Below are 17,018 nucleotides of genomic sequence, written 5' to 3' on the forward strand. Positions count from 1 at the left end.
CATGGGGGTGAGCACGTGTTGTTGCGCGCGACTTATCAAGCCTCCCACGTTTACTCGACTACCCTTCGACCACCAGCAGCGAGACGTAGTCGGTAACGCCACCACCGAGATAAACCTATCGGCCTCCCCTACCGCAGTGGAGGTTGACAGCTCGAAAATCGCAGTACCATCGCGTACACCGAGTACAGTGCCCGCGAATGCGAGATACATCAGCGTACGCCGTCGGCACGTCACGATGTTACTCGCGGTGATCGCGCTTCTCTGCGCCGGCACCAATGCCGATGTTTTCACCAACACGTTCCTCGTAAAAATGAGGCAGCCCGCGGAGAGACAAGTCGCCGATCGCGTGGCTACTAGGAATGGATTCGTCAATCTTGGACCGGTAAGTCTCAGCCGTACAAAACTAAGCAAAAAAAATCTATGAAAATTCAAGCGAGACATTTCCAATTTTTATTATTGCAGCAGATTTACAGACACTGTTTCGATCTCTTTTACCATTTTCGATTTAAAACGTGGAACAACAAATATCGTGATGTAGAAATTTAAAAAATTAGCGTTCGTACAAACTGTATTAGGATTAGAACGGAGAGCGGTAGATCGATGAAAAGAGTTTTGCAAGTTTCTGCAGAGTGCAATAGTGGTAGGCCACGACGGCACAAGTTCCTGACACTGACACATATCGCGTGGACACGGCACGTACACGCACGGTACGACCGCGCCAAGGAAATTGCTTATCTGGGTTGAAAGTGTGGCTTAGGGCGCGGATGAGGTGAACACGCTAGAATGGGAATGAAATCTCTCTTGCAATCGATAACTTCAGTAAAGTACTTTTTCTACTAGCAGAATATCCACGAATTGACATACCATCTTTGTTTATATCATCGATCCATCGATCATTAGATCTTAATATTACTTTCGAATTTGCATCGATTGTGTTTGACTAAAAACATGTACGTCGTGTTCACTCACTTATTCTTGCTCTACTTGATTTACATCAATCACGATATCGTTTCAAAACTATTTACCATGGGCATGTGTGATCCGGAGGCATTGATTTCGTAGGCTGTCACGAACACCCGCATTATCGCGAAAACGTGTTCGAAACAGTTGGCCTACGTCATAAATACGTAGGATACGTGTTAACGATAAGATTAACTTCGCCCTGAATAGCCTTGTAGCATAAGGGATAGCTCACCCTAAAATCCACGCTTCCCTTCTTTTTGCTTTTACGTAAGATAAATCGAAAACGTCATTTCAAAATGCAGTCTTCAGATTTTGTTTACTTAATTAAATAATCCAAGTATTTACGTTTCTATTTATCATATTAAGGAATCGTGGAAGATAATTTATTGAACGAATCAGCTTCGAAATGTTTAGATTAAAATTAGTTTAGTCTTCTTATTGAGTAAACGTGAAAGAGGAGCGTAGATAATTCGCTTTACGTGGAAGTAGCAACTGTCGGCGTATGATCAGACAGCACAACAGTGGAAGCAACCGCGGTGCGGTCTGACGCCTACGTGATGAACGTTGCGTAGGTCTCGTGTTTAATCTAGTCAATGTTTTCCCCCCGGTTATTTTTCATCCGTCATACGATACGCGATGTCAGTTTATTATCGAAATGATATACAATATTTCCTGGCAACATACGCGTTTTATCGAATGTTTACACTGTCAAAGAACTGTATTTTCCATTTTCTTCTCACGTTCAGCTGAAGCTTTCTCCTGTAGTTCGCCCTGTTGCTTTGCATATTCCCAGAAAACTAATTTCGTTATGCATAAAGCTGCTTCGTCAAAGGGACGTGTAACTCCAGAATTTGATCTTAACTTGTCGAGGATTTCTTGTTGTACCGAGAACAGACAATAACTGATGAGGAATTTCCGTAGCTAACAAACGGCAAGATAAACGATAAAGAAAGAGGAAACATCTGACTGTAGTTTGAAAACCTTGCAATACGATTCCATCCGAATAATTATTGTTGCGAAGTCGAACAAACAGAGAAAGTACAAGGGAACTTCGCAATTAAACGTTTCTCTTCAAAGTAAAAGCAAATCCTAAGAAAAGAGTTTCTTTTTATAAAATTAGTTTGTTCTACGGGGAATCATTCGCGAAAGGGTTGTCCCACCGACTAACTTCTGTCAGCCGACAGTTTCTTTTTATTAGTTTTGCTGAACCGAAGTTTACCTTTAAAAAGTCTTATTCGTTGGTACAACGTTATTTCAATTTATTTTTTAATATAAGACTGAGAGAACGTCGAATTTTCAAGGCGCACGCGATATACAGTAGATAGCTGACTGTATTGCGGCGTAATCGAGGGTGACTTAAACCACCATTACGTTTTATGCCAGACTTTTTATCCTGCTCATCCCGGGTTTTATGCGAGGAACTTAGCATGTAATATCCTTCGGAGGCGTCTATGAACGTTTAGTTAAGTCAGACCTCTTTGGTATAATGGACGCTCGCACGAAACAAGCAAAGGTGAACGAGAAGCGTTGCGTAATTGGAATAAATCGTTCGAGAGTAATCGCAAACCTGGGAACATTCCTATGTGGCAGTGGATCTGCGCTACGTTTGCCAGTTTTACAATTCTAGTTCTGTAATTCTATAATTCTTATCGCGTACGTTTTTGCTCGCCTACTCGGTCAGGCGAAACGTTCCATTATGCAATCGTTAAAAGTTTCGATAAATTCTGTGACACAGAACACTACTTCAACGTGTCAATCAAAAATATAATAGATACATAGAAAGACACTTTGCAGCTACACAGTCGAACAATTCGTTCGTACCAATTTCGAAAGTCGTTCAAATGGAAACTTCATTTGGGGAGTCGTAAGATTAATTGACTGGAAGGAGCATGTAGAGAAACAGTAACAAAGTAGGAGTGTGTGTGATGTAATTTATCCCGAATCGATTCTCCAAATGGTGTGTTTACTGCCTGTGACGTTGTTTTATCAGTAGAACGGGTTGCCTAACTGTCTGACTATGACGTAAATTGACGTTGCATTATCGGGAGGATCGATTAGACCCGTTATCGACGGGCTCCTCGTCGTTTCCGAGTGAGCGAAACCAAAGACCTCCCAATTAATGGATTGCGTAATCCTTTTGTGAACATTTCTCTGGAGAAAGAGTGGATCATAAAAAGATTAACGGTGCGAAGCCGCGTAGAATAATCGCGTTATATCGTGATCGATTGTTGGTGCGGTAACGTTGCTAACCTTTTCGAGTCGAAGCTTAGAAATTCTGTTTCGCGTCGTTTCTGGAGAAAAAGTTTTATGCATGCTCCGCGAACTTTCAACCATCTACTTTCTGTTTACGTAAACACAGAACTTTGAGAGCTTTCGAGAACTAATTATGCTCGTTCATTAAGGGACTAGGTTTATTAACACTTTTTGACAAGCCTTCTTTATTAATCCACTACGTTTTAAGAGTTGGCACACTTCTGAGAAAATTGAATGCAGAGATGATGTCAAAAGCTGAGTGCACTTGCAATGATGAAATTATAGGAATTTGAAAAACATTTCTCAAATCGATACCATAGATGTACAATTACAAGACTCTGTTATTAATAGAACGGGATGGTGCATGAATTTCGATTTCCCGTTAGCAACCCGCATACAGCGGTAATACCTCCATTTATTTTGATCTCCAACGTTCAGTATTTGTACACTTTAGCTAATGCAAAAATCGTTAGTCTGTGTCGCGATAAAATCGAGTACCCAACAGACCTGATATCAAAATCCGATTAGCCTCCAAATGCTTCTAGCGAAAAAGGCTGTACCTGATTGAATCATTTCACGTGCATTCAATAATTTTCTTGAAAGCGTCGCGAATAAACTGGAAGTTCGGAATGGTGGAAAGTTTAACGAGAAAACGGAAATTAATGTCACGGTTGAAGAAACAGAATGAGCTTCCATCCCTTTGAGCAATTAATTATCAAATATGCAGATTGAAATATGTATCTAAAAATATATTCGAGCGTAGGATTCATTTAGATAGATACTAGCTGAATTTATTGACAACAAATTCGCGTCAATCACATTTTATTCCTTAGTGTTCTCGTAGTATAATTTCAATTATCCTTGCATAACTTTCAAACATCATTAACGGTGCGAATTCAAACGTAGATTAAATTGCAGTTCTGTAGCATCGTAATTGGGTGTGAAATGGTTGATTCAAGACTAACAATTTCGTAAACTGGGCTATTCGAGGGCTGAAACGTGTGCATGGGAAATGTATTTTCTTCTTACATCGCCAATTCTGAAGCTCGTGATATTGCTTGTATGTGCACCGAAGCATGCTTATCGCTCGTTTCCTTGGTCATGCAGGTTCCTGCGTACGAATGTCGCTAGGAAGCTCGAGTTCGTCGTTAGCCGCATCGTTGTGTAACGATCAACATTCCAATGCACACGCCTCGAATATTTTTCCTCGGAATTGTGTGTACCACTCGTTAACCGAAGCTGCTCCCGTTGTACATGCCGTGATTTCAGTTTCTAAAGCTACGGTAAATTCTAATTTAGAATGTTTACTGAGCTATATGACTTATTAAAAGACGGATTATACAATTAGAAGTAAGCTGGTTCAAGTGAAATTGTTTTGCAAAGCTGAAAGGATCCAAGTAAATCTATATTCGTAAGCAAATTAGAAGCTCGCCCAGGCTTTCAATATTTTTTACCCTCTGCAACGATGTTTTACGCGACGTCGCTTCGTGAAAGGTTTCTCTGGGCTCCCCGATAAACCGCATGGAAAATTAAAGCGGGTAGAGCTGCCATACATATTTCTTCAGCGACCGCGCGAGTCGCTTTGAATACAGCGTCGCAGTAGCTCGATAAATTGCATCTGCATGCGAATTCACATCGCCAAAAAGGAAAGTACAATAAACCGCGCACTCCTGTTTATGCCACGTGTCGGTCAAGCCTAATGTCCTGTGTGTTACGCACTTGTTAATTGGATTAAGCGACACGTGTGGCCCGGCTGAAATTCGATTAGCGTTGACCAGTTCGGATGGCATTGCATGAAAACGGAATCGAAATGCTATTTCCTCTTCCTGTACTAAAAGCGAAAGAACCCGATATATTTATGCTATATGTTAATCGATGATAGGTTGACCCAGATACGCGCCGTCGCTTATTAAACAGTGGGCGATTATTATATTTTATCAATAAACGAAGTGTAATTAACGGTAACGGCGCAAATTCGTAATATTAGTTAACGTCATAATTATCACTAAGGTAACTATGAAATATGGACGAATCTATTTTAAAAGTGTTGACTGTAATTAATCTTTTTAAACTCCGAAGATTAATGGGGTTTCCCTTTCAGAGAAAATGATATCTACCATTATTAAGTTCGCTCACATCGAAAATTAAATAGCATTAGAAAATTGTTTCAGTGGGATATGGTACGGAACAATAAGTAATTCCAGTAACCTAATCAAATTTCTAGGGCACCACGGTCGCAATCTTTTTCTCGTTTGTTAAAGTCTCGAACTTTGCTTGAAAACCTGTGCAAACTATTGGAGAAAGAATCAGAATACAATCTGGAACAGGCATTAGATACATACCTTCCACTATCTAACATCTTTCTCGCAGGGGAATTTCCAGAGAACATTGTCTACGAATCTGATCCGTTCGCTGGAATCCTTTCACGATAAACGTATATCTAGATTGATCCCGGTAAATAGATTCGAATTCAAGACGCTCCTAAGGCAGGAGTGGAATTGCTGGAATGCAAATCGTTTCCAAGAGGAGTGAGAACTTTGCGTAAATATGGGAAAGAGTTATGCAAACGTAACATCGGGACTTCTTTGTTCCAGAAAACGATGGGAATCATTTGAAATCTTGCACGGTCTTTACAAAAGAATCTTTCCTGTCGAGAAAGAATTTTATTTAATTACACTGTTGCATAAATATTTTTTGTAACAGCCTGATACGTGTTAAGAATTTTTAAGATCGATGATTATTAGACTGCAGACTCGATGCATTTACAGAAAAATTAGGACAGAACGGTGAACGAGAAAGATAAATAACACATGTGTTTAATCCAATCGATTTTCTCTCACGATGTGAACTTATTAATCGAATAACCGTCCGCGTGCCATAATCGAATTTGATCTATTCGTAATTGGCTCGATTGGATCTCGCGGTTTGCCTCGCACAGACCGATCCGTTAACTCGGTTTCCTTGTAACTCGTTCCGGCACCTTAAACGAATTGCTCTTTCGAAAGAATTCTTTTTGCCATCGTTCGGTCGGGAGGGGAAAATTCAATTCCCTCGGGCACTCGAAATCCTACCTCCGACATGTTCCTTAGGATGTAACGAACTCTCTACCTTGCTTTCATTCAATTTTTCCATCGTTTCCTTCACTCCACTTCCATCCTCGTACCAAAGTTTGCCATTTCAAAATGAATACAATCTTCTTTAAGTAGTAATTACTGAGCTTTATGCAAGAGGGAACAGTTTTAATACCAATTTAGAAAATGCATTTTACTTAAGCTTATCCTTTATGCTGGAAGAAGAACAATATGTATATTCTCATCATATATACATATATAGTATATTCATATATATGTGGATATACTCTTTGTTCCTGAATATTCATTGCATTTCATTAGTTCATTTCGTCAAAAGTTTAATAAAACTCATGTGTAGGTGGAACAGACATTGAATGTAAATTTTCTCTCACGTTTGTCTAGATATTGGGCAGTCAGACGGAATATCATTTCGTGCACAGGGCCTTGTCTCATGCGCGGAGCAAGAGATCCGTGCCGCATATGAGAAGACTCAAGGTAGATCCCATGGTGAGTGATATAACACGAAATTTCACTGACGTTCATCTTCCAAAATAGTAAATTCCTATTATTATCTTTCATACCCACCATGTTTCTCTCTATTTAATTATACGCACTCTGTTTTTTATTCATTATTCATATGACAAAATTTTGAAAGGGATGGTCGACTGTTTTTAGAAAGGATTTTCGTGATTGTTTCAGGTGCATACTGCGGTACAGCAGCCTGGATTCAAAAGAGTGAAGAGAGGGTATAAGCCCTTGAGCGTGGATAATCTCGTGCCGCTTTACCAAATAAAAAATCCAGCGAATCCAGGCAATAAGGATCCATGTGATCCTTATTTCCAGTATCAATGGTATCTGAAGAACACCGGCCAAAACGGAGGGAAACCGAAATTGGATCTGAACGTGAAGGCAGCTTGGGCACAGGGAGTTACAGGAAAAAACGTGACCACGGCTATCATGGACGATGGTAAGGATTCCCAAAATTCATTTTTTCAGTGAAAGTCGCGTCACGATTTTGCCCCGTGGCATCTCATTAACAGAAAGCTTACTTAGATTGCACCATGTTGCAACTCCGAGTTCGGATTAATCGTAATGATTACGTAATCTCGATTATCGACAACCCTTATAATTGTATTGTATAAAATTATACTTTTTCATTTTAAAGGAATTCGAAATATCAGGAATTTGGTTCGTTCCCGGTTTGTTTTTAAAATTGAACAAATCTGGAATAAAATCTGTATGCGGTGCTGCGTTTCAGTAAAGCTAACAATCCAACGGATCAAACCCAACGTGACCGACACAGTTTCGCAGAGATATATTGAGAACTGACCGCTGATCCCGTCACAATCCAATTTATATATGTATTTGCAATTACACAGACCCAGAAAACATTTTCAATATTCAACAATTTTTCCTCCCATATTTGCAACGATTGTACACATGGGCAATTAGGTAGCGAAGTTATATTTATTTATAGATTAGTCGATACCGTTACGATTGATATCAAGTGCATTTGCTGAAAATTGTTCGTATCGAAAAGCTCAGACCTCGATATTGCAATATATACACGAATGACGAGAAAGCTTCAGAAATAGAAACGTATAAATAAAACTCCGCTGTTTGTCATTTTCCTGTTAATGAAGGATGAATTGTGTTTGAGAATTACCATAAACTGGTTACGATCGTTTCCGTGCAACCGGTGGACGTTCCGCCTTTTATTAAGCACGGGAGGACTCGGCTGTGCTAAATTGTAATCTCGGATATCCATAGACACAGCTTGTTAAGCTTGGCCCTTTGCGGCTTACCTCGTTGTTATCGATTTCGCTCGCGCAAACACTGCTCAGCAGTATCGGCGTTGTCGTTCGTTTGATATTACAAATTGAACGTTCATCCCTTAGTCACATAAATTAACGTGCCGTCATTTACCTGTTCCCGATTGCTTCATAGCGGATTTCATACAGAACTCGTTACGGTTTAATGACAGTACAGACTTCAATCATATTGCAATATGAAGATTATTTGAACTTCCTGCTAATTAACGTAACAATCTTATTGTGGTTATATTGAATTGTGTGGAAGATCCTTTTCCTGGTACTGATGTATGAGACTTGTACAACTTACGTAAACCTGTCAACTCCGTTTCCTGTTCTTTGTTACAGGTGTCGACTACATGCATCCGGACTTGAAGTATAACTACGTAAGTATTATTGTTATATCAATTTTAATTCGAGCATCCATGACAAGATAATTAATAACCAAATTCAATGACTCATTTCATGCTTGATTTGTTATACTTTTAATCCTTCTGTTAAATGTAAAAATAATTTTATGAATAATAACAGCTGTCGAGTGTCCACTTTAACTGCGAGTTAGTTAGAGAAGAAACTAGTTTCTGTCACTGATGGAAGTATAATTTGTTCGACAACTCCAGCACGTGTTTCCCTTAGGGAGACGTCCTGTCGATTCGGCTCACGTATGAGCCGTAATCCACAGTTCAAGATCCACTCGATATCACCCAGAGCGTTAAACAGAGTTCACGTACGCCGAGTGACACGTGTCCAAATATTCTGCGAAAAGAATCGCGTTAGTTTCGAGACAAAACGGCCAACCTAGTTTGTATCGTCAACTGTTCTTTAAAACATGACGTCGAGTAAATAAAAAACGGGAAAATATCGAGTGCAGGAGAGCGAAGTTCCCTAGTGTTTTTCCCGAAAATACAAATCAGCGACCCACGTGTCTTATGAACTCGTAATCGACTTCGCAGAAGAGGAGACAATGCAAAGTTTGCCGAGCCAACTTCGGCTATAAAAAATTCAACGGGCCAATTACAGGCATCGTTGTTATTCAACACTTCCCACGTTGTTCGATAAATTTTAACAAAGAACCGTGAGTCGTTCGCGATTTGTGAATTTTCATCGTAGCGCTCAATTATGGAGTAAAAAATGAGGTGACGCGATATGAGAAACAGGGAAGCGATGGGACGGATCCGTGATGACAAAAGATTAATCAACGCTGTCCGCGTGATATGAAGAATTTACGAAACTGATAACAGAGATTCTTCTTCGTCCGGGACGTTGTGTACAATTAATTAACGGCGAGAAGTCGAGCTATTTTTAGAAGGAAATTTATTTGTCTCGCATGCCCATGGAATATTTTCTTGTTAACGCCTCGTTTACCAAGCGAGAGAATAAATATTAGAATATTGCGCCGTAGAATCTTTCACGATAACCCGTTCCTAGATTTAAAAAAAGGATTGTTACAACATGGTTGCGCAGATGGTCACGAAACGCAATTTAAAAAATTAATTTTCTCAGCTTACGAAAGTTATTCACGTCATCCATTCGAGAAACTCTGGGGAGCTTTTGTCTAACGACTGTCGCTCTTAGCGTTGTTGGCTGGCTTTTGTTTTCTTAAAGGGATAAAAGATTTTTATACAGAATTTCTTTTTTATAATTTCAGTTTTCTTGTATCTTGTCTGCTTCAGAATGCCAAAGCTTCTTACGACTTTAGCAGCAACGATCCTTATCCATATCCAAGATACACCGACGATTGGTTCAATAGGTGAGTAAAATTGCATATATGTATTAAATATTTGACACATAATTTTTGTCCGATTACGTAGAATTCTGTTAATGAGATTAGAAAGAAATTGGTGTAGGTCACCAGAAATTAGAATTCTTGTAATCAATGATTACCGGATAGCGGATGGTTATCGAGCCGAGGAAAATTGTTTCAAGCGTCTTATTTTAACTCTACATTGTTTTCCCTCGGTAATCGAAGGTAACACGACTCCTTCAAGGTAACGACGTTCAAAAGGGGAGTTGAATAATGAGAAATCGACTTTTCAGTTAGCAGATTGACAGAAGGAAAACACTGTTCGGATTTCAAAGTTCAAATTCTTGGAAAAGTAGCTCCTTGGTATAAAACTAATAATTTCTTCCTGATAAAGCTTTTGTTCCTGATAATTCAATTTCATGCTCGGGAAGAATTTCTCGTCGTCTCTTACATAAAAAATATCTTTTTTTTCTGAGTTTATGTAAGACACTGAATTAATTTTCCGCGAAGAGTTTTCCCTCGAATGAACGTGAAAAGGCTGGTGTAGCCGAAGCTCGATTTAAGTGTCCCACACAGAAGAGGATCTATTCTACGTTCCATTCTTCATTGTGCCGTCTCAGAGTTCTCTGTCCCTGCATGTATTTCAATTAAGAACCGCTCGATTATCATTTCAATCATTTCTTGACGACGGTTAAATTATCCAACAGATGTTTAAACAAATCGTCCATTCGCATTGAATTCGTTTAGTGAATGGAAATAAATCGAAACGGTTTTTCCCGAAATAGATCCTTGAATCTCGTTCTGACTTGATCCGTGGTTGAAACGTCGTCTGCACGTGGATAGCCGCAAGCGTCTCGATAGTAATACGTCTTCGGAAAAGTCCTCTACATCCTCTTTATGACGTTTGTTTTTTCATTTTATTGCTTCAATCAGAACGGGGGTAATAAAGGTGGACGTTAAAGTCTGAAAAAGGAGCGCGTGGGCGTAATAAAGCGGGGATGATAAAATTCGCTGAAATCCGATTCGCGATTCTACAGCGTTCTACAGAACACGATGGATAATACGAAATTAATTAATAAAACATTTCTCGTAACATTTTCACGAGAAAATGGTTGCCTGTTACGATATTAAAATGTTCTTGTCCATCGAGCCATTATTCGTTAATTAAAAAATCGCGCGGACAGTGAAGTTTCATTATCTCCGTTAATTTTGCAGGGAGTTGGATAAAAGATGGGAACGGATAATCGACGATAATTAACGCTTTCTGTCATATATTAAAATGAGTCGTTACAATCTCGACCGCACGTTAATTCTTCACGAGCTACGCTGTCTGCTTTTGATTTTCAGTGAAAGAATGTTTATCTCATTCAAGTTAATTATCGCTGGATACTGGAACGAATACACCGCTACCTGATTTGTAATTAATCCCGATCGTTCCGTGTAATTACGCTTGAATTTTGTTTGATTGAATTCCTAATAACAGAGTTGCGTAATTTACGAAACGCATCGTGTTTCTAGTGCGCAAGATTGCACGTAAACAATACGCGATTCTGTACATTAATTACGTTTACCGCCGTGGCAATTCCTGGATAATTTTGAACTTTTCAAATGTGAATCCTGCATTCTTTATAATACGCTGTAATTATTGAAATCAATCAGAAATTGTTTCTGACACAAATAGAACAAGTCTGTTCAATCAAACTTGAAAGGGAATGGGTACATAATCCATCGGTACGCTTTGACTCAATCTTTTTAGATTTGACAGTGTTTTCTAATTTTTTTTTTGGAAAGTCACGGGACCAGATGCGCCGGGGAGGTGGCAGCGGCGAGGGACAATGACGTGTGCGGCGTGGGCGTTGCGTACGATTCGAAAGTCGCCGGGATCCGTATGCTGGATCAGCCTTACATGACGGATCTGATCGAGGCGAACAGCATGGGACACGAACCTGACCTTATAGACATTTATAGCGCCTCGTGGGGACCGACGGACGACGGTAAAACCGTCGACGGGCCGCGAAACGCGACGATGAGGGCGATCGTCCGCGGCGTTAACGAGGTGAGCGTTCGTCTTACGTTCCGACACCCTTCGAACGGATCCTCTTACCGTCCTTCGTCCCTCCCCGTCCTAAGTCCGATGAAATTAACCCTCGCACCTTGAAAACTCAACGCTATTTATGGCTCAATTCCCAAATCTCGAGGGTGAATCATAAAATCGTTTGTAGTATAGATTAATTGGATGCTCGGCAGATGCGTCGATTCTCATATAAAAGTTTATTACACTAAAGAAACGGAAACTTCTACGCTTATACTTAATTCTTTTTATACTGCTCGGTTTCATCGTTGACACGAAACTCCATCACGTCGTTGACCTTTATAGCTGTCTTGATTTCTCATGAGAGGAAACTTTTGAAACGAAACATGCTCCACGGAACTTTTATGGAAACAACAGAATGTGATTTTTATGTTGATAAACGCGATCTCTCCCTCTTTCACAATGTAGTATCAGTTTCTGATACTCTTGTTCCTGGAACTAGTGTCACCCACTTGTGTACAAAGAGCAACGTTTCCCATTGAATCAGAACTAGTTATCATCGTTTCATTTTAATGAAACAAGGTTCCCAGTTAATTCTCTAGTCGCAATAAAAGTTTCAAGTAAAATACAATTTTAAAGCCAAATAAAAATTTCGTCAAGTAAAATGCAATTAAACTGCAGTGCGTCGTGCAGAATAAAAGAACATTTTGGATAGACATTTCTTGAATCATTTAATTTAAGCACTGATATATTTTATTACTAAGAAATGTTTGGTCCATCAGTTTCCTTTCTAATAAGGGAATTCATTTTTACGAAAGAGGTAATAACGTTAATTCGCTAACATCGTTTTGCAAAAGTGTCTGGCGGTGATCTAATTAACTTGGCGCAATTGCGACCTGAATTTCTGGCGTCTGTTACGTCCGCAAAAGTCACTTCACGTAACTTTTAAGCTGAGTATAAACAAGCCTTGCGATCAATTTATTTTAAGTACCACCGCTTTCTTAATTATTTTAAACAATTTCTTTCTCAAGAAAGATACAATCGAAATAATTTATCAGATAGTGAGAATTTAGGATTTCGTTTTAGAAGCAAAACTTTCTGTGTATCCTAGGTTTTAGAATTTCCATGAACCGATAATTGCAGAATCCAGTCAGCGTACACTTCGTTTCGCACATCGATTTTCACGAGAGGCTAATTACCAAGATAATTAGATCACGCTGAATAAAGACCATTTCTCGCTGCTATCGTTAATAATAATATTGCCCGTTTAATTTACTAAGCGAAAAAGTTCCGACTCATTGTAATACCTCTCGATGTCGTTTAATTAGGAATTATGGAAATCTCGTCGAAATACGCGTGGGCTTTGATCAGTGCAAAGCTGTTGATGGTACTGGGCTCAGTACGAATAATTCCCCAATTATAATTTCGCGTTTCGTATTTATTAATTCTCCATTTTCACATACGCGTTAGTAAATAACGCCCAAAAGCAAAAGATATTAAACCGATTTTAATATGTGTGGGATTCGATTCACAGTTAGGTTTGTTATCAACGTTGAACCTCGATACGTCAACGTGGCAGCTGGGTTTCTCCCTTGAACGTTAGGATAATCGATAAGATCCGGCGTGTCACGGATGTATACCTTTAACAACCGCTCGGTCGTTAGACGCAAGTTATGACAACGAGTTACGTCAATTGATGAAAGGAAGTCCTTCAGGGAGCTTCAGAAGGGATATTAATTCTGTTTGAACAACCTATCCCTACTATAACATTTCCCATTAAACACGCAATTACTTGCTCAACATAATTCAATATATATTTCCGACTTCTAATCATTGATTATAAAAATAAGAACGAATAATATAAGAGAGAGTTTCCCCTTTATTATATGTTTTATTTTTTTAAATGATCTTTGCTTGCGTTACAGGGTAGAAAAGGGTTGGGTAACATATACGTGTGGGCGTCCGGCGACGGCGGCGAGGAGGATGATTGCAACTGCGATGGTTACGCGGCGAGCATGTGGACTGTCAGCATTAACAGCGCCATCAACGATGGGCAAAACGCTCATTACGACGAGAGCTGTTCGAGCACCCTGGCCTCGACGTTTAGCAACGGCGCCAAGGATCCTAATATAGGGGTGGTAAGTACCATATCCGCCCTCTCTCTCCGCGAGCTTCCCTCGACGCTAACGGATTTTTAATTAGTTTGCGAGATTCCTTTCCTATAAAGCTATATGAGAAGCTAAGAGTACAAAGCATATTTTAAAGATCAAAATTGATAGTTACGAAAATTTGAGAAAGTTAATAAAAATGTAATTTATTTAATAATAATAACCATTCTCTTGGAATTTTATAAAAAAGAATAGCAATATTTTCACGGCTAAAACTACGGTTTACAAAATTCGGACACAGTCACGCGTGTTCAGCAACGATTACGCTGTTCACCAAATATTCCGGGGTGGAGGGTGAATTCCTACCGCGTCGGCGAAAGTATGCAGACCGGAGCTCGGATAAAAATAAATGAATCCCGGTAACGCGAGACAGGAATCCTGGTGTTTCGTAAAATTTTTATACAACGAATTCCCGTTTAACAGTTTACCATGAAATCTGTAATTCGAAACTTTAAATTCGTTCAGCAACGATTTTTTTAAAATGTCAAAAACAAATACGGGGTGGAATTTGAGAACCCGTGATTCTTATTTTCTGACCGAGTTTGTGGCTCGCAATTGGATGGAAGAATGCTTTATTGTTGGTCCGTTGGCTAATGGCTAGACAAAGGTCGAGCTTTAATTACAAAGGATCGTGCAAGATCTCTTGACCATAAATCAACTTCTCTTGATTCAACTGGAAGCGTCAGGCAGAATCTGAAGAGTGAAAGTCGAGAATGGAGACGAATTAGGGTCTCATGTTTGGTCCCCTTACGCAGTTATTCAGGATTGAAAATTCAATAAATCATTTAAACACGATTTAGTATTTCAACGCCTTCGATATTTCAACATTTCTTTACTGTTATCGTTTCGTTCAACGCGAAAAGTTGTTACCATGTTTTTAACACTTGGCAAAGATTCAGAGTAGAGTAAGCTTAGTAGGAAAGACACTTATTTTCATAAAATGGACAGACTATGTGTTACGAATTTTTTTAATAAGATGTTCGATAAACTTAGGTTTTATTATTCGAGGTAAGATGAGATTAGGTTGCGGTGGACGCGCGGTCTGTCGGGACGCGTTACTTCCTCCCGTAGTGAGATTGCTTGCTGATGGACCCGTGTTTATGGGATATTCGAAAATTGCCAATCAAGAGCTTTCGCCTGGTAGCAATCGAAATGGCGCATTAAATTCTAGGTTAATATTTGGAGATGGAGTATTAAATTTAATGTAGAGCAGTACCCCTTAATTGGATCATAATTTTGGTATCGGATTTCTTTATCGTCCGCAAGAGAATCGTTCCCATTGCTGGAGGATTAACGTGAATGAGGGATTCCCTTTGCTGAAGCTTACCGGTAATGCTCGTAAACTTTGCTCGTTCTTTATAGACGCTTCACCATTGATCGATCTTCACCGATATGAATGCTGAGGGAAGACGCTTTCATTTTATTGGCTGGATAAAAGTTCTTGCGGAAAATAAGATCCGATTCGTTTACTTCATCCCATCTAATACCTTCCACAATTATTTTCCTAGGATTCATCATGTTCCATAGAAAACCAGGAAATAATAATCCGAAGAAATCGTAATTGAAAAATAAAATGAGAACGAATATTGATATGCAAGTATCAGGCGAAAACTTTCTTTCAATGAGCTTTTATTAAAAGTTTGTTAACTGTGTTACGTCGCAACATTCAGAATTATTGGACGAGCACGTTTCTCGGCTCAGAAGCCTGGATCTCATGCGTGAACATGATTCGCCAGGATTTCAGCGTGAAAATTTCACGGCTGACCTGGAGGGAAAATAAAGGATAAAGAGGGATGCCTGGCAGAGATTAGACCCGCCGTCGTCTAAGATTTATTTTCATTCTGCTAAATGAAATAAATAGAATGTACTTTTTGTCCCAGTCTTCTTACACGTTCGGTTAGAATTTTGTATCAAATGGAACGATTCAATAAAATTGCGAATGGATTGTCAGTCACAATATTTCACAGGCTTCTCGAGTACGCGTCGTTACAGTGTCGTTTACCGTTCAGATAAACGATTTTATGCCAGTCGTATACAAGCCGGAAGCGTACTTTTAACGCTGAAACTTTCTCGAGGAAATTTTCCAAAGTGGAACGTTTAATCTACCCCTGGGAGTTGCGTTAGATTTACTTTTCACGATTTCCAGCTCGTATTGATTGCAAAGCCGTTTCCCACTCAAGCTCCCACTTATATTATTTTAAACTGAATAACGAGACGGATCTGCAGAACGTTTTTATTTATTCCCTTTTTCTCAGCTTCGCGATAGAAAATACGCGAGCGCAGCAGCCCTTTGAAGACGTAATTGCAATTAAAACACGGCATATCATTAAAATGCAAACAACAAGCATTTTCATAATGAGCCGGGGTAAATTCTAATTTCAGCGAGGGGACGCAATTCTCTTGTGCAATGGCTGTTCTCTTTTCCTTTCAGGCCACCACTGATCTTTATGGAGAATGTACAACGACACACAGCGGAACGTCGGCTGCGGCACCGGAGGCAGCGGGAGTGTTCGCGCTCGCCCTCGAGGCCAAGTGAGTTCACACGACTCTTTGATCTTTCTCTTTGTACATTTTTTATTAGAGAATATTTGCAATTTTTACTAGAGAACAGTAGATGATACGGTACATCGCACTGGAGTTTGAGAAATATTTTAGTAATAATACCTGGTCTAAGTTTCTGCGTTACGCAAGCTCGATCAATGGACCTAGTGTCTTCTACAATCGTATTTTTAGAAAACAATTTTCATTTTTATTAAGCGAACTAATAATGCAACGCGAGATGTGAAAGAGTGGCGTTAATTACCTCAGCCGGTCGATTCGTTCAATACTTTAATTGAAAATATCAGGTTGTTACGTGCTTCATTTTCTCGCCACTGTATTACGAAATAAGCAAGTCACTAATCCAATATTGAAAGTAGAACGATGCAATTGCCAATTTTTAAGACCAACGTTGCGAGTATTTATTAAATATCAATA

The 17,018-nt window shown here is 39.4% G+C and overlaps 1 protein-coding gene across 1 annotated transcript in view; it reads left to right on the forward strand.

The window, feature by feature from the left end:
* The first annotated feature begins 18 nt into the window (after positions 1 to 18).
* The window catches only part of amon (prohormone processing protease amontillado), a 21,055-nt gene continuing 4,055 nt past the window's right edge, over positions 19 to 17,018 (forward strand). Inside the window, exons 1-8 of the mRNA XM_018028051.2 lie at positions 19 to 382; positions 6,690 to 6,794; positions 6,987 to 7,254; positions 8,447 to 8,484; positions 9,772 to 9,848; positions 11,634 to 11,898; positions 13,800 to 14,012; positions 16,474 to 16,574. Of these exons, the coding sequence (XP_017883540.1) occupies positions 236 to 382; positions 6,690 to 6,794; positions 6,987 to 7,254; positions 8,447 to 8,484; positions 9,772 to 9,848; positions 11,634 to 11,898; positions 13,800 to 14,012; positions 16,474 to 16,574 (1,214 nt within the window). The 5' untranslated portion in view covers positions 19 to 235. The remainder of the gene's footprint in view (positions 383 to 6,689; positions 6,795 to 6,986; positions 7,255 to 8,446; positions 8,485 to 9,771; positions 9,849 to 11,633; positions 11,899 to 13,799; positions 14,013 to 16,473; positions 16,575 to 17,018) is intronic.

Source organism: Ceratina calcarata, unplaced genomic scaffold (assembly GCF_001652005.2).
Source record: "Ceratina calcarata isolate Rehan_Ccalc_2016 unplaced genomic scaffold, ASM165200v1 scaffold436.2, whole genome shotgun sequence".
NCBI lineage: Eukaryota > Metazoa > Arthropoda > Insecta > Hymenoptera > Apidae > Ceratina > Ceratina calcarata.